The 18,563-nt window shown below is 37.1% G+C and overlaps 1 protein-coding gene across 1 annotated transcript in view; it reads right to left on the reverse strand.

Annotated features, from left to right (window-relative positions):
• PDZD7 (PDZ domain containing 7) overlaps positions 1-18,563 on the reverse strand; it is a 192,844-nt gene that overhangs the window by 108,918 nt on the left and 65,363 nt on the right. Inside the window, exon 8 of the mRNA XM_053692951.1 lies at positions 17,148-17,342. Coding sequence (XP_053548926.1) covers positions 17,148-17,342 — 195 coding nt within the window. The remainder of the gene's footprint in view (positions 1-17,147; positions 17,343-18,563) is intronic.

Here is an 18,563-nt window from a genome sequence, read left to right on the forward strand (position 1 = left end):
CTTAAAGGGACAGTCTAGTCCAAAATAAACCTTCATGATTCAGATAGAGAATGTAATTTTAAAAAATTGTCCACTTTACTTTTATTTCAAATTTTGCTTTGTTCTCTTGGTATTCTTAGTTGAAAGATAAACCTAGGAAGTTCATATGCTAATTTCTAAGCCCTTGAAGGCCGCCTCTTCTCTCAGGGCATGTTGACAGTTTTTCAACACTAGAGGATGTTAGGTCATGTGTATCATATAGATAACACTGTGCTCACGCACGTGGAGTTCCAGGGAGCCAGCTAAAATGGATGTCTGTCAAAAGAACTGAAATAAGGGGGCAGTTTGCAGAGACTTAGATACAAGGTAATCACAGATGTAAAAAGTGTATTTATATACTGTAACTGTGTTGGTTATGCAAAACTAGGGAATGGGTAATAAAGGGATTATCTATCTTTTCAAACAATAATAATTCTGGTGTAGCATGTCCCTTTCAAGGGAATGGGACATACTGGTTAAAACTGAAATTTGTATGAGTAAACTTCAGTTGTGTATAGAAACATGTTTGCAGAGTACTATAAGGAAGATGCTTGTAATATAAGCTATCAGTGTTAAACGATTTTTAACACATTTGTTGGTTCATTTTGTATTTCAAATGTTTGTATAACATTTGTTTTAATGTAATATTAATTCTAACTCTTTCTTAAAATGTAATATTCGATTTGACCTTTTCTAATAATTCAATTGAAATTTTGCAATATTCAAATTCAAAATTTCTAAACGATATATGTGTTATAGTATTTCTAATTTTCTCTTTAACCCCTTAACGACCAGCGCCGTACCCTATACGATTCTGGTCGTTATGCCCTTAAGGACCAGAGACTTACCCTGTACGTCGCTGCAGTTCTGGGCTTCTCTCTGCCGCAATCTCGCTCAAAATTGCGAGATTGCGCTATTTCTGCATGCCCCAAGAGCGGGGCACTGTAGAAATATATTTGCAGAGTTACCGGCGATCCAGAGAGGGATACTTTGTGGTGCCGATCGTTGGTGGGTGGGAGGGTAAGGAGGGAGGATGATGGGCGTCCCATCATTGTAGGAGGCGGGAGGATGCGGGAGCGTGTGGGACCGCTACGCCACACTACAGGGAAGCCAAATAAAAAAATACCTACGTCATTGAGGGGGAAGGAGAGAGGTAGAGGCAATGAGGGTACTGGGGGGGGGGCAGCTACACTACAGAAAAAAGGTTATTTTATTTTTTTGTAAATAATTTGCCTAATTTGCAGCAAACTGGGTACTGGCAGCTTCCAGTACCTAAGATGTGGCAAATAGGTAGAGGGAGGAGGGTTAGAGAGCTGGTTAGAGAGCTGTTTGGAGGGGGGGGGGGGGTCAGGGAGGTTGGGGGCTAAGGGGGGATCCAACACTGCAGAATATTTATATTATAACTGCAAGTACTTAAGTTGGTGGTGACAACTGTGAGGTGGGAGGCTGATCTCTACACTAAAGCTAAAATTAACCCTACAAGTTACCTAATTAACCCCTTCACTGCTGGGCATAATACAAGTGTGGTGCGCAACGCCATTTAGCGGCCTTCTAATTACCCAAAAGCAATGCCAAAGCCATGCATGTCTGCTATAGCTGAACAAAGGGGATCCCAGAGAAGCATTTACAACCATTTGTGTCATGATTGTACAAGCTTGTGAAAAAATTAACGATTTTTTAAAGTTTGATCGCATTTGGTGGTGAAATGGTGGCATAAAATATACCAAAATGGGCCTAGATCAATACTTTGGGTTGTCTTCTAAAAAAAAAATATTTAGTCTTGATAGGTAAATATAAAAAAAAAAAATACACTTTAAGCACATTCAACCATCCCTACTAGGATGTTTTGGCAAATTAATATATTTAACTTCAATTAAACGTAAGTAGCATGAAATCCAAAATGTTACTTTCATGATTCAAATAGAACATACACTTTTAAACAACTTTCCAATTTACATCTATTCTCAAATTAGTTTCATTCTCTTAGTATTCATTGTTAAAGGAGCAACACTGCACTACTGGGAGCTAGCTGAACACATCTTGTAAGCCAATGACACAAGACATATATCTGTAGGCACCAATCAGCAGCTAACTCACAGTAGTGCATTGTTGCTCCTCAGGATACATAAGTATGCTTTTTTTAACAAAGGATAACAAATTACATAATACATAAATTACACAATAGAAGTCAATTAGAAAGTTGTTTGAATCATGAAAGAAAAAAAAATCACTTTACTATCCTGTGAAAGGCATTCGTTAACAAAATGTGAGGGAAACATTCAAATGATCTAAATTAACATTTGAACATTGAGAGCAAATGATGGAATGATGAACAAACATTCAAACAAATCTTTGAAGGAACATTAGTACCCAACAGGTAATGCTTGAATGAATGGCCATTTCTGTGTCAGCATGAGGATTCATTGCAATTGAAACACAGAACTATAATCTTAAAAATGAAAACTGAAAGGAAAAAATTGTGTAAGTACAGTATACCAGTTTTTCTCATGTTTTTAAAGTAATAACAAGTGGACAGCATACTCCCTAATAAACACTGGCAATGGCTTAGAATGTCATCACAATAGAGGCTGTAATATTGTACTTATATGGATTTTAAATGTATTGTTTATATTTATGCATAGTATATCAGCATTTAAGCACAGCATTGTATACGAAATAAGGGCTAGATTACAAGTGGAGTGCTAATTTATTGCGCACCCACAATCGGGCAAATTTGAATGTTTGTGGGCGCATGATAAATAACCAGCCATTACAAGTGACTGGTTATTGTTACTGCGAGCCCACGGTACCAATTAGTGCTCAGAAAATTAACCAGGTATCAGATGCCCCAAATGCATGCAAAACAGAGGGTCTTTAATTTTTTTTATGAAATAAATGGAGCATTTTTTCCCCCATAAAAAAAACATAATTTATGTAAGAACTTACCAGATAAATTAATTTCTTTCATATTAGCAAGGGTCCATGAGCTAGTGACGTATGGGATATACAATCCTACTAGGAGGGGCAAAGTTTCCCAAACCTCAAAATGCCTATAAATACACCCCTCACCACACCCACAATTCAGTTTAACGAATAGCCAAGTAGTGGGGTGAAAAAATAAGGAGTAAAAAAGCATACAAAAATAGGAACTGGAAATAAAATTGTGCTTTTTATTCAAAAATCATAACCACCATAAAAATGAATTTATCAGGTAAGTTCTTACATAAATGATGCTTTCTTTCATGTAATTGGAAAGAGTCCATGAGCTAGTGATGTATGGGATAGAAATACCCAGGATGTGGGAGACCACAGAAGAGTCACTAGAAAGGGAGGGATAAAATAAAAACAGCTATTTCCGCTGAAAAAAATTAAATCCACAAAAAAATAAGTCTCTCTCATAAATTTCAAGAAAAAAACTTAAATCATAAGTAGAAGAATCAAACTGAGACAGCTGCCTGAAGAACGTTTCTACCAAAGACTGCTTCAGAAGAAGCAAAGTATGCAAAGAAGACCAAGTTTCTGCTTTGCAAATCTGATCAACTGAAGCTTCAGTCTTAAAAACCCAAGAAGTGACAACTGATCTAGTAGAATGAGCTGTAATTCTCTGAGGCGTAGACTGTCCCATCTCCAAATAAGCCTTGTGAATCAAAAGCTTTAATCAAGATGCCAAAGAAATGGCAGAGGCTTTCTGACCTTTCCTAGGACTAGAAAAAACAACAAATAGTCTTCCTGAAATCCTTAGTAGCCTCAACATAGTATTTCAAAGCTCTTACTACATCCAAAGAGTGTAACAATTTCTCCAGAGAATTTGTAGGATTTGGACACAAGGAAGGATAAATTCATGGATATGATTGCTAGTATTAAATGGGTCACATTTAAATGGGGTTATTTAAGCTTAACTGGAGCTTTTTGTAAGTATTTTAGATTTGTATAGGTTGAACTCGATGGACTTCAGTCTTTTTTCAACCTTATCTACTATGTTACTATGTTACAATTTCCCTACTAATGTTGTTAGAATTCACATCCTCAGGAAGAAATTTAAACGAAGTCCGCAAAACAGCTTTAGACTCACAAGATAGAGCAGACAATTCAGAAACTATTCTGGCAGAAGAGATAGCCAAAAGGAACCTGAACAAAACAGTGAATATCAGGAAGTTTAGCAATCTTTCTATGAAATAAAACAGAAAGAGCAGGGATTTGTCCCTTCAAGGTACTTGCAGACAAACCTTTATCCAAATCATCCTGAAGAAACTGTAAAATTCTAGGAATCCTAAAAGAATGCCAAGAGAATTTACGAGAACACCATGGAATATAGGTTTTCCAAACCCGATAATAAATCTTCCTTGAAACAGACTTAAGAGAGCCTGTAGCATAGTATTAACCGCTGAGTTAGAGAAACCTCTATGACTAAGTACTAAGCGTTCAACTTCCATACCTTCAAATTTAGCGATTTGAGATCCTGATGGTAAAAATGGCCCTTGAGACAGAAGGTCTGGTCTTAAAGGAAGTGCCCAAGATTGGCAACTGGACATCCGGACAAGATCCGCCTACCAAAACCTGTGAGGCCATGTTGGTGCTATCAGAAACACATGCGATTGTTCCAATATGATCTTGGAGATCACCCTTGGAAGAAGAACTAGAGGCAGAAAAATGTAAGCAGATTGGTAAAACCAAGGAACTGCTAACGCATCCACCATCTCCGCCTGAGGATCCATGGACCTTTGGAAAGATTATTGGAGCTGTTGCTAGGCCAAATGGAAGAGCAACAAATTGGTAATGCTTGTCTAGAAAAGAGAATCTCAGAAACCGATAGTGGTCTGGATGAATCGTAATGTGAAGATATGCATCCTGTAAGTCTATTGAGGACATGTAATTACCTTGCTGAACAAAAGGCAGAATAGTCCTTATAGTCACCATCTTGAAAGTTGGGACCCTTACAAACTGATTCAAAAACAGATCCAGGACTGGACTAAAAAATGTTTTCCTTCTTCGGGATAATGAATAGATTTGAATAAAAACCCAGACCGTGTTCCAGAATTGGAACTGGTACAATTACTCCTGAAAGCTCTAGATCTGAAACACACTTCAGAAAAGCCTGAGCTTTCACAGGATTTGTTGGAACGTGAGAGAGAAAAAATCTTCTCACAGGAGGTCTTATTCTGAAACCTATTCGATACCCCTAAGAGACAATATTCTGAATCGAATGATTCTGAATGGAACCTGCCCAAACGTCTTGAAATAATTTCAATCTGCCCCCCCACCAGTAGAACTGGATTGAGGGCCGCACCTTCATGCAGTCTTGAGGGCTGGCTTTGGTTTCTTATAAGGCTTGGATTTTATTCCAACTCGAGGATGGCTTCCAATTGGAGCCAGAGTCTTTAGGGGAAGGATCGGTTTTCTGTCCTCTACATTGACTAAAGGAATGAAACGGATTAGAAGCTTTAAATTTGACAGATAAAATGATTAGCATGTTGAAGCAAAAGAACAATGCTATGCAAATCAGAGTCTTTTTCCTGTTGTGCTAAGCTATCCAACCAAAAAGTTGATGCAGCCGCAACATCAGCCATAGAAATGGCAGGTCTGAGAATATAGCCAGAATGCAAATAAGCTTTCCTTACATAAGATTCAATCTTCCTAACTAAAGGATCCTTAAAATAAGTACTATCTTCCATAGGAATAGTAGTACGTTTAGCAAGAGTAGAAATAGCCCCATAAACCTTAGGGACTTTTCCCCAAAACTCTAATTTAGCCACTGGCAGAGAATACAACTTTTTAAACCTTGAAGAAGGAACAAAAGAAGTACCATGCTTAGACCATTCCTTAGCAATCACATCAGCAATAGCATCAGGAACAGGAAAAACCTCAGGAGTAGTCACAGGAGGTTTATAGACAGAATTTAAACGTTTACTGGATTTATTATAAAGAGGACCAGACTCCTCAATATCCAAAGTTATCAACACATCTTTTAACAAAGAACGAATATACTCAATCTTAAAAAGATAAGATGATTTATCAGTGTCAATGTCTGAAGTAGAATCTTCTGAGTCAGAGAGATCCTCATCAGAGGAGGATATATCAGTATGTTGCCGGTCATTACAAATTTCATCAGTATTATGAGAAGTTTTAAAAGACCTTTTATGTTTATTTGAAGGTGGTTTAGCAGCCTTCTGTATCGCATCAGCAATATAATTTTTCATATCAACAGGGATATCATGTACTTAAGATGTTGAAGGACTAACAGATACTGTACTAGCACTAATAGAAACCTTTTCTGCATGCAAAAGTTTATCATGACAACTGTTACACACTACAGCTTTATATAAGCTTTCCTTACATAAGATTCAATCTTCCTAACTAAAGGATCCTTAAAATATGTACTATCTTCCATAGGAATAGTAGTACGTTTAGCAAGAGTAGAAATAGCCCCATAAAGCTTAGGGACTTTTCCCCAAAACTCTAATTTAGCCACTGGCAGAGAATACAACTTTTTAAACCTTGAAGAAGGAACAAAAGAAGTACCATGCTTAGACCATTCCTTAGCAATCACATCAGCAATAGCATCAGGAACAGGAAAAACCTCAGGAGTAGTCACAGGAGGTTTATAGACAGAATTTAAACGTTTACTGGATTTATTATAAAGAGGACCAGACTCCTCAATATCCAAAGTTATCAACACATCCTTTAACAAAGAACGAATATACTCAATCTTAAAAAGATAAGATGATTTATCAGTGTCAATGTCTGAAGTAGAATCTTCTGAGTCAGAGAGATCCTCATCAGAGGAGGATATATCAGTATGTTGCCGGTCATTACAAATTTCATCAGTATTATGAGAAGTTTTAAAAGACCTTTTATGTTTATTTGAAGGTGGTTTAGCAGCCTTCTGTATCGCATCAGCAATATAATTTTTCATATCAACAGGGATATCATGTACTTAAGATGTTGAAGGACTAACAGATACTGTACTAGCACTAATAGAAACCTTTTCTGCATGCAAAAGCTTATCATGACAACTGTTACACACTACAGCTGGATATATAATCTCCACTAGTTTACAACAGATACACTTAGCTTTGGTAGAACTGTGTTCAGGCAGCATGGTTCCTACAGCAGCTTCTGAGACAGGATCAGATTGAGACATATTGTAAAATGTAAAAAAGAAAAAATAACATTTAAACACAAAAATTTATTGCGCCAAGAATGACGTAATAAATAACAGCATTTTGCGCCCTTGTGAGCCTAATTTGTCCGCAAGTTTTTCAAAGAAAAAAACAAGTCAAATTGAAAAAAAGACTATACCCCAGGTAAGACAAACTTCCTAAAACATGATTCCCATAACGAAACTGCCAAACTGCAAAGGGAAATACACATAGACCTGACTCATGGCAAATATAGGTAAAATACATATATTTAAAACACCATAGCGGAGAGTATCTTAAATAATGATACATACTTACCAAAAGACACCCATTCACACATATAGCAGATAGCCAAACCAGTACTGAAAGCTATCAGAAGAGGTAATGGTATATAAGAGTATATCGTCGATCTGAAAAGGGAGGTAGGAGATGAATCCCTATGACCGATAACAGAGAACCCTTGAAAAGATTTCCCGCGAGGGAAACCATAAAATCAAATAGGCGATACTCTCTTCACATCCCTCTGACAAACACTGTACTCTGAGAGGAATTGGGCTTCAGAATGCTTAGAAGCGCTTATCATAGAAGAAATCATAGAAATCAAGCACAAACTTACTTCACCACCTCCATAGAAGGCAAAGTTTGTAAAAGTGAATTGTGGGTGTGGTGAGGGGTGTATTTATAGGCATTTTGAGGTTTGGGAAACTTTACCCCTCCTGGTAGGATTGTATATCCCATACATCACTAGCTCATGGACTCTTGCCAATTACATGAAAGAAATACTGTACTAGGCAGTTTTAAGGGGTTAAAGATTGGCAGGTGTTGGGTATTAGAAAAAAACAGCACTGAAAATTGCCTTTTCATTGTGGTCTATGGGAACTGCTTTTATACATATATATTTATGTGTTAATTTGTGTATATACACATATTAATGCATAAATATATATGTATATATTCATATACATGTATATTTAAAATTGCTCCCCATCGCTGCACTACTTACCCCCTTCCCTGCGCTTAGGTTCTGTGTTGCGTATGATGACATCAGAACGAGGCTCCCATTGGAGCCTATGGAAGCGCGCTCTAGTGAGGGCAATGTTTCTGTGTAATGCGAACGCAACCTAACTCGTAATACCAGCGCACATTAGCGTGCTCTGGTTTTACTCAGTTGATCGCAAATATCGCTTTAGTGTAAGAGATATTTTACACTCAACTCGAAATCTGGCCCTAAATGTTTAAATATAAATTGTGCATTGTTTTCCAGTCCAGGGGAATAGCTTCTTTAGTTTGAGTCCTAAGTCATGGGTGTCATCAGTTTGTCATGCCTAATGCGTTTTGCCAAAATACTGGGGCCAGATTACGAGATGAACGCAAACGTTTGCACGTGAGCGATAAAGGTTTTTTGCGGGTGTTTGTGCTCATCGGGCTTACCGCTGGTATTACGAGTTGAAAGTAAACGCAATTGCTTGAGCGCAATCGTAATTTACTCTAGAATGATTACCGCATAACACATCAAAAATACGTTACAAAGTTACACTCATAATAATACTATCTAGTAAAAAATATTAAAAAAAATATTGCACACAAAAGTTATAAGGGCTCAACCATATGAATTCTCAGGTGAAAAGAAAAGGCAGACAAAGGGCTTTAACACAGAGATACATACATATACTTTGTGAGCACTTAAGGGAACTCTCTATAAGTATTCCTATTGAGGTTTTTTAATTTCTTACTTCTACTTAGTGCAATATATTGTGCATATGTGTGTAACCTTAATAAAATTGATACCGTGAGTCGCTGGGTGCGCCTGTCCCCTTTTTCTTTCATGTAATTAGCAAGAGTCCATGAGCTAGTGACGTATGGGATATACATTCCTACCAGGAGGGGCAAAGTTTCCCAAACCTTAAAATGCCTATAAATACACCCCTCACCACACCCACAATTCAGTTTTACAAACTTTGCCTCCGATGGAGGTGGTGAAGTAAGTTTGTGCTAGATTCTACGTTGATATGCGCTCCGCAGCAAGTTGGAGCCCGGTTTTCCTCTCAGCGTGCAGTGAATGTCAGAGGGATGTGAGGAGAGTATTGCCTATTTGAATGCAGTGATCTCCTTCTACGGGGTCTATTTCATAGGTTCTCTGTTATCGGTCGTAGAGATTCATCTCTTACCTCCCTTTTCAGATCGACGATATACTCTTATATATACCATTACCTCTGCTGATTCTCGTTTCAGTACTGGTTTGGCTTTCTACAAACATGTAGATGAGTGTCCTGGGGTAAGTAAATCTTATTTTCTGTGACACTCTAAGCTATGGTTGGGCACTTTATTTATAAAGTTCTAAATATATGTATTCAAACATTTATTTGCCTTGACTCAGAATGTTCAACATTCCTTATTTTTCAGACAGTCAGTTTCATATTTGGGATAAATGCATTTGTTTCAATCATTTTTTCTTACCTTAAAAAATTTGACTTTTTCTCTGTGGGCTGTTAGGCTTGCGGGGGCAGAAAATGCTTCATTTTATTGCGTCATTCTTGGCGCGGACTTTTTTGGCGCAAAATTTTTTTTCTGTTTCCGGCGTCATACGTGTCGCCGGAAGTTGCGTCATTTTTTGACGTTTTTTTGCGTCAAAAATGTCGGCGTTCCGGATGTGGCGTCATTTTTGGCGCCAAAAGCATTTAGGCGCCAAATAATGTGGGCGTCTTTTTTGGCGCTAAAAAATATGGGCGTCATTTTTGTCTCCACATTATTTAAGTTTCATTATTTATTGCTTCTGGTTGCTAGAAGCTTGTTCACTGGCATTTTTTTCCCATTCCTGAAACTGTCATTTAAGGAATTTGATCAATTTTGCTTTATATGATGTTTTTTCTCTTACATATTGCAAGATGTCTCACGTTGCATCTGAGTCAGAAGATACTACAGGAAAATCGCTGTCTACTGCTGGAGCTACCAAGCTAAGTGTATCTGCTATAATTTTTGGTATCTGTTTCTCCAGCTGTTGTTTGTATTGCATGTCATGTCAAACTTATTAATGCAGATAAAATTTCCTTTAGTACTGTTACATTATCTGTTGCTGTTCCGTCAACATCTAATTTTCAGAGTGTTCCTGATAACATAAGAGATTTTATTTTTTAAATCCATTAAGAAGGCTATGTCTGTTATTTCTCCTTCTAGTATACATAAAAGTCTTTTAAAACTTCTCTTTTTTCAGATGAATTTTTAAATGAACATCATCATTCTGATACTGATAATGGTTCTTCTGGTTCAGAGGTTTCTGTCTCAGAGGTTGATGCTGATAAATCTTTGTATTTGTTCAAGATGGAAATTTATTCGTTCTTTACTTAAAGAAGTGTTATTTGCATTAGAAATAGAGGATTCTGGTCCTCTTGATACTAAATGTAAACGTTTAAATAAGGTTTTTAAATCTCCTGTAGTTATTCCAGAAGTGTTTTATCTCCCTGATGCTATTTCTGAAGTAATTTCCAGGGAATGGAATAATTTGGGTAATTTATTTACTCCTTCTAGACGTTTAAGCAAATTATATCCTGTGCCATCTGACAGATTAGAGTTTTTTGGGACAAAAAATCCCTAAGGTTATGGGGCTGTCTCTACTCCTGCTAATGTACTACTATTCCTACGGCAGATAGTACTTCATTTAAGGATCCTTTAGATAGGAAAATTGAATCCTTTCTAAGAAAAGCTTACTTATGTTCAGGTAATCTTCTTAGACCTGCTATATTTTTAGCGGATGTTGCTGCAGCCTCAACTTTTTGGTTAGAAGCTTTAGCGCAACAAGTAACAGATCATAATTTTATAGCATTATTATTATTCTATAACATGCTAATAATTTTATTGGTGATACCATCTTTTGATATCATTAGAGTTGATGTCAGGTTGGAATGCTGATATGTCTTCTAAGTCAACTTTGCTTTCCCTTTCTTTCCAGGGTAAATAATCATTTTCGTTCCTTTCCTCACAACAAGGTACAAAAGCCTGATCCTTCATCCTCAGGAGCGGTATCAGTTTGGAAACCATTTCCAGTTTGGAATATATCCAAGCCTTATAGAAACCTATAGCCAGCTCCTAAGTACCTATGAAGGTGCGGCCCTTATTCCAGCTCAGCTGGTATGGGGCAGATTACGTTTTCTTCAAAGAAATTTGGATCAATTCCGTTCTTAATCTCTGGTTTCAGAAACATTGTTTCAGAAAGGTACAGAATTGGCTTCAAGTTAAGGCCTCCTGCTAAGAGATTCTTTTCTTTCCCGTGTCCCAGTTAACACAGCAAAGGCTCAGCATTTCTGAAATGTGTTTCAGATCTAGAGTTGGCTGGAGTATTTATGCCAGTTCCAGTTCTGGAACAGGGGCTGGGGTTTTATTTTATCTCTTCATTGTACCAAAGAAGGTCAATTCCTTCAGACCAGTTCCGGATCTATCATTATTGAATCGTTATGTTAGGATACCAACATTCAAGATGGTTACTGTAGGACTATCCTGCCTTTTGTTTAGCAAGGGCATTATATGTCTACAATAGATTTACAGGATGTGTATCTGCATATTCCGATTCATCCAGATCACTTTTAGTGTCTGAGATTCTCTTTTTAGACAAGCATTACCAGTTTTGTGGCTCTACCGTTTGGCCTAGCCTCAGTTCCAAGAATTTTTTTCAAAGGTTCTCGGTGCCCTTCTTTCTGTAATCAGAGAACAGGGTTTTGGTATTTCCTTATTTGGACGATATCTTGGTACTTGCTCAGTCTTCTCATTTTCGAAGAATCTCATACGAATCGACTTGTGTTGTTTCTTCAAGTTCATGGTTGGAGGATCAATTTACCAATCAGTTCATTGATTCCTCAGACAAGGGTAACCTTTTTAGGTTTCTAGATAGATTCAGTGTCTATGACTCTGTCCTTGTCAGACAAGAGAAGTTTAACATTGATATCAGCTTGTCAAAACCTTCAGTCACAATCATTCCCTTTGGTAGCCTTATGCATGGAAATGTTGGGTCTTAGGACTGCCGCATCAGATGCGATCTCCTTTGCTCGTTTTCACATGCGACCTCTTCAGCTCTGTATGCTGAACCAATGGTGCAGGGATTACTCAAAGATATCTCAATTAATATCTTTAAACCGATTTTACGACACTCTCTGACATGGTGGACAGATCACCATCGTTTAGTTCAGGGGGCTTCTTTGTTCTTCCGACCTGGACTATAATCTCAACAGATGCAAGTCTTACAGGTTGGGGAGCTGTGTGGGGGTATCTGACGGCACAAGGGGTTTGGGAATCTCAGGAGGTGAGATTTCCGATCAATATTTTGGAACTCCGTGCAATTTTCAGAGCTCTTCAGTCTTGGCCTCTTCTGAAGAGAGAGTTGTTCATTTGTTTTCAGATAGACAATGTCACAACTGTGGCATACATCAATCATCAAGGAGGGACTCACAGTCCTCTGGCTATGAAAGAAGTATCTCGAATTTTGGTTTGGGCGGAATCCAGCTCCTGTCTAATCTCTGCGGTTCATATCCCAGGTATGGACAATTGGAAAGCGGATTATCTCAGTCGCCAAACGTTGCATCCGGGCGAATGGTCTCTTCACCCAGAGGTATTTCTTCAGATTGTTCAAATGTGGGAACTTCCAGAAATAGATCTGATGGCTTCTCATCTAAACAAGAAACTTCCCAGGTATCTGTCCAGATTCCGGGATCCTCAGGCGGAGGCAGTGGATGCATTATCACTTCCTTGGAAGTATCATCCTGCCTATATCTTTCCGCCTCTAGTTCTTCTTCCAAGAGTAATCTCCAAGATTCTGAAGGAATGTTCGTTTGTTCTGCTGGTAGCTCCGACATGGCCTCACAGGTTTTGGTATGCGGATCTTGTCCGGATGGCCTCTTGCCAACCGTGGACTCTTCCGTTAAGACCAGACCTTCTGTCTCAAGGTCCTTTTTCCATCAGGATCTGAAATCCTTAAATTTAAAGGTATGGAGATTGAACGCTTGATTCTTGGTCAAAGAGGTTTCTCTGACTCTGTGATTAATACTATGTTACAGGCTCGTAAATCTGTATCCAGAGAGATATATTATAGAGTCTGGAAGACTTATATTTCTTGGTGTCTTTCTCATCATTTTTCTTGGCATTCTTTTAGAATACCGAGAATATTACAGTTTCTTCAGGATGGTTTAGATAAGGGTTTGTCCGCAAGTTCCTTGAAAGGTCAAATCTCTGCTCTTTCTGTTCTTTTTCACAGAAAAGATTGCTATTCTTCCTGATATTCATTGTTTTGTACAAGCTTTGGTTCGTATAAAGCCTGTCATTAAGTCAATTTCTCCTCCTTGGAGTTTGAATTTGGTTCTGGGGGCTCTTCAAGCTCCTCCATTTGAACCTATGCATTCATTGGATATTAAATTACTTTCTTGGAAAGTTTTGTTCCTTTTGGCCATCTCTTCTGCCAGAAGAGTTTCTGAATTATCTGCTCTTTCTTGTGAGTCTCCTTTTCTGATTTTTCATCAGGATAAGGCGGTGTTGCGAACTTCTTTTGAATTTTTACCTATGTTGTGAATTCCAACAACATTAGTAGAGACATTGTGGTTCCTTCATTATGTCCTAATCCTAAGAATTCTAAGGAGAAATCGTTGCATTCTTTGGATGTTATTAGAGCTTTGAAATATGATGTTGAAGCTACTAAGTCTTTCCGAAAGACTTCTAGTTTATTTGTTATCTTTTCCGGTTTTAGAAAGGCCAGAAAACTTCTGCCATTTCTTTGGCATCTTGGTTGAAATCTTTAATTCATCTTGCCTATGTTGAGTCGGGTAAAACTCCGCCTCATAGGATTACAGCTCATTCTACTAGGTCAGTTTCTACTTCCTGGGCGTTTAGGAATGAAGCTTCAGTTGATCAGATTTGCAAAGCAGCAACTTGGTCCTCTTTGCATACTTTTACTAAATTCTACCATTTTGATGTATTTTCTTCTTCTGAAGCAGTTTTTTGGTAGAAAAGTACTTCAGGCAGCGGTTTCAGTTTGAATCTTCTGCTTATGTTTTTCATTAAACTTTATTTTGGGTGTGGATTATTTTCAGCAGGAATTGGCTGTCTTTATTTTATCCCTCCCTCTCTAGTGACTCTTGTGTGGAAAGATCCACATCTTGGGTAGTCATTATCCCATACGTCACTAGCTCATGGACTCTTGCTAATTACATGAAAGAAAACATAATTTATGTAAGAACTTACCTGATAAATTCATTTCTTTCATATTAGCAAGAGTCCATGAGGCCCGCCCTTTTTTGTGGTGGTTATGATTTTTTTGTATAAAGCACAATTATTCCAATTCCTTATTTTATATGCTTTCGCACTTTTTTCTTATCACCCCACTTCTTGGCTATTCGTTAAACTGAATTGTGGGTGTGGTGAGGGGTGTATTTATAGGCATTTTAAGGTTTGGGAAACTTTGCCCCTCCTGGTAGGAATGTATATCCCATACGTCACTAGCTCATGGACTCTTGCTAATATGAAAGAAATGAATTTATCAGGTAAGTTCTTACATAAATTATGTTTTTCTTCACAGTTTCTTGCATCTAAAGGACTGACAAGCTACAGCAGTCCAAGAGAAATGTGGCAACAGACTTTGGAAGTGATTTAAAGGGACCATTACACACAGGAGTGTGTTGACCTATACAGGAAATATACATCTTGAGGAATATCAAGTACTGTATATATCAAGGCTGATTCAGCCATTTGAGTTTAATTTTGGAAGTTAATATTTAAAGTTAAATATTGTATAGTGCATATCGCATTGATTATATAGGATATGTGTGTATATATTTATATATGAAAAGGTCTTGCTGAATTTGTACAGGTGGCCCTCGTTTTACAATGGTTCAATTTACACCGTTTCAGAATAACAACCTTTTTTTCCAGTCATGTAACTGCTATTGAAAAAGCGGTGCATTTATTAAAATAGCCAGTAGGTGGAGCTGTCTGCTTGTGTTTCAGCAAAGCCAAGCAAGCTGAAATTAATCAGTTTAACCAGACCTGAGCTATCGAGCAGATTTCAAAGGAACAAGATCTTCCTGTCTATAACTCAGTACAGATTGGAATGCATAAAAAGAACTGTTTGCAGAAAAATGCAAGTGAAGTCTGTGTTGTGTGATTATTTTATTAGGTTTATAATGCTGTTTAGCAAATGTTTTTGTTCATTTAACTTAGTAGATGATAGCATAAAAAAACTAATTTATGCAATATTCATATTTAATAAAGGTTTTAACTATGTATTTACTGCACATTTTTCACATTCCAACATTCTGCACGTAGCAGAATATGTTCTATGTATTTCTAAATAGATATTCCTATATATATCTGTATATATATCTGTATATATCTATACCTCTGACGAAGAAGTCGCATCTGACTTCGAAACGCGTAAGGTTTCACATAGTGGGCGGACAGGGCCTTCTTATACCATCTTTTAAACTTTTCCTTCGCTTATTGCATATTTTGTTGTGCTTTTAATAGTGTCACCGTTTGCAACATTGTACTGCTGACTGTTTTTAATGCTGGCTAACATTCAAGCTCTGCTGTACTAACTATATGCATTGAACTTGTACACCATAGCCTCTCTTTTTAAGAAATTTGCTACAGAAGTTTGCCACAATACTACCTGGGACATACCGGTGTTGTTATCATTATTATTTTTATACATACACTGCAAACTACTCAAAGGATATTTTTATGAATATTTTCCATACTTTTTGGATCTCCATGCTACTGCCATAGCTGTTTTAATCAAGGATACAGACTACGGTGTTTTATATATGTCTTTATCTTACCTCATACATGATTGAGGTCTTTTAATGTAAGCGCATATTACCACTTAATAAATATTTCTTGCTGTGTTAAAACAATATTATGCTATGTGCCTTTTTTCTCTCCTATGACCAATACCTCAACCTGAGGAGACGGAGATTCTCACCATCTGAGGGCACACCATCCCAAGGATCTTTCAGAAGGGATCAAGTATTCCTACCACCATTGAAAAGAGATATACACAGACAAATTACAGTCCACATCTTTCTCACCAAAGAGAGTTCAGGATCTTCATTCTCACAAGCTCAAGAAATTCAGAGAGGGGACCCCTTTTCAACATAACCTTCCCGGACCATCACCAGGACAGAGACGGGGGGGGGGGGAAGAAGAACAAAACACAGTGTACCATCTCTAATTGGGCCAACACCTTGGTAAGCAGTAAATTCTTACTTGACTGAATTATTGTGAAGATTCCCACCAGGATACCACTCTATACTATTTGTGGACTTACACTTATACCTGTATATAATACACTAAGTATATTACCATATAGCTGAGCGCCTCCATTTCAATATTGAATTTTTCTCTTTCTATACACTATATATAAGCATGTGTATATATAATATATATATATATATATATATATATTGTACCCAAAAAATCACACACATATATATATATATATATATATATATATATACATTTATTTATGAATAAATAGAACATATTCTTCTACGTGAAGAATATTGGAATGTGAAATATTCATATTTTTATGTTGGTTAACGCACTTGAGAATATGAGATCGGGTTGCGCGCAAGTAGGGTTTTTCCCAATTTTTTTGCATCATTGACTTCTCGGAGGAATACGTTAACAACAAGTAGATAATGCTTTGCAGTTTGATTAAGTGTGCCACCACTGAAAAAAATGAAATGTTAAATAATGTAGAAATTTTACTTTTTATTCTCCACAGTCCATTCTAGATTTTATCAATAAGAAACCATTTACAGGCATTCTTCTTAGACCCTTAAGGGCTTTAAACATTTATGATTGGATGACGGCTTTATAAACAATTTGAAAAATAAATAGGCTACATCACACTAAATAAAAAAATCTATCAAAATGGATATTAATGTTTTTTTTAGTAATGCCATATTGCAAATACTTTAACACTTATATATATAGCACTTAATCTGTTTTTACCTTTTTCTTTATCACTGCTAGAAGGAGATTTAGCTCTTCTCTTTGTGTCGGATGTTTCCATTTCTACCCTACTTGTACCATTTTGTTTTCCCCGACTGCTTTTAAAAAATAAATTCATAAAGGTTTTTGAACGCTTCAAACCAAAATCATTTCCAGACGATGTATATTTCTCTTTCTTCCTCTTCTTCTTGGCTTCTGCATTTAGAAAGAAAATAAAAAAATTAATAACATACAATGAATATATAAAATTAGATAAATGTTCAATTAGGTACATGTGCATGAGGATAAATAAATGATCCTGAAAAATAATGTCTTCTTTTTAAGAATGGTTGTAATAGAAATACTCTTTTTAAGAATAAATGATAATTAAGAAAGCCTACATTATTAAAGGAGATAATGGGTAGACTTGATAAGTCTTTTGGCTTGTATCTACTGACAAAATCTATTAAAATAATACAAGGTCTAGTCTATGGAATATCCATGAAAGTTGTATGGTTGTGAAAGTTACAGTCATAAGAAAGAGTTTTTATTTCCAAATGAGATCTAAGATGTGTGGTTAATGCTTGGTAAAACTAATTTCAGTAGCCAAAACCCACATGTTATGTCAGTTTATCAATTTAAAGTTAGCATCGGGTGAATTTAGTCATTAGAATTTGTGTATAAACCATAATTGAATTGGTAACTGTTATTTGTACATAAATCATGTGACCTCTAAAGTGCTTCATTACCAAATACTGTAAAGAGGGGACTATCTTCATTACAATAAGGTACTTTCAGAAGAGGGGTGCAGGGTTGAGCACCAACCTAATTGTATTACATTAAAATATTTATTAAGTGGGCTAAATAATTGCCTTTTTACATAGCCCATGTGACATGTAGAAGGTAAAGTGTCCAATTTTTTATAAACAAAGAGATTCTCCTCTTTTTCTGCAGGGTTTTCATGGATGTGAGGACTTTATTCAAAGCATCGGCAGACTGACAACAAACTGCCTTTCTGGCCTCGTCTGCCTCGCAGTCCGTCTGTTGATATAGTCTAATAAAAGGGGCGGACCCATGAAGTGCCCGACGAGTGTTGATGTTTCTCCCATAGGATATAATGGAGAGCGCTATGTGAGCAAAGCATCACCGACATCACTACTTGTTGGCACTTTCTGTGGGCGGCTGTATTTGAAGCGCTCCTACATAGTGCAGACAGTGCGCTCACTGAAACCAAACACGGTTTCTGTGTCAGTACACTTCAAATAATGCCTGTGTGACCTTACTTTCCCTAAACCAACACTACCTACTTCACACTTTAAAGTCTTGCCCGTGAAGTAGTTAAGTAGTGTAGGGGTTATTGCAGAGGACTAATGGTGGTATAGGGGTTAAGTAGTGTAGGAGTGTTTGCAGTGGGCTATTGGTGGTATAAGGGTTAAT

Source organism: Bombina bombina, chromosome 9, assembly GCF_027579735.1.
Source record: "Bombina bombina isolate aBomBom1 chromosome 9, aBomBom1.pri, whole genome shotgun sequence".
In the NCBI taxonomy this organism is placed as follows: domain Eukaryota; kingdom Metazoa; phylum Chordata; class Amphibia; order Anura; family Bombinatoridae; genus Bombina; species Bombina bombina.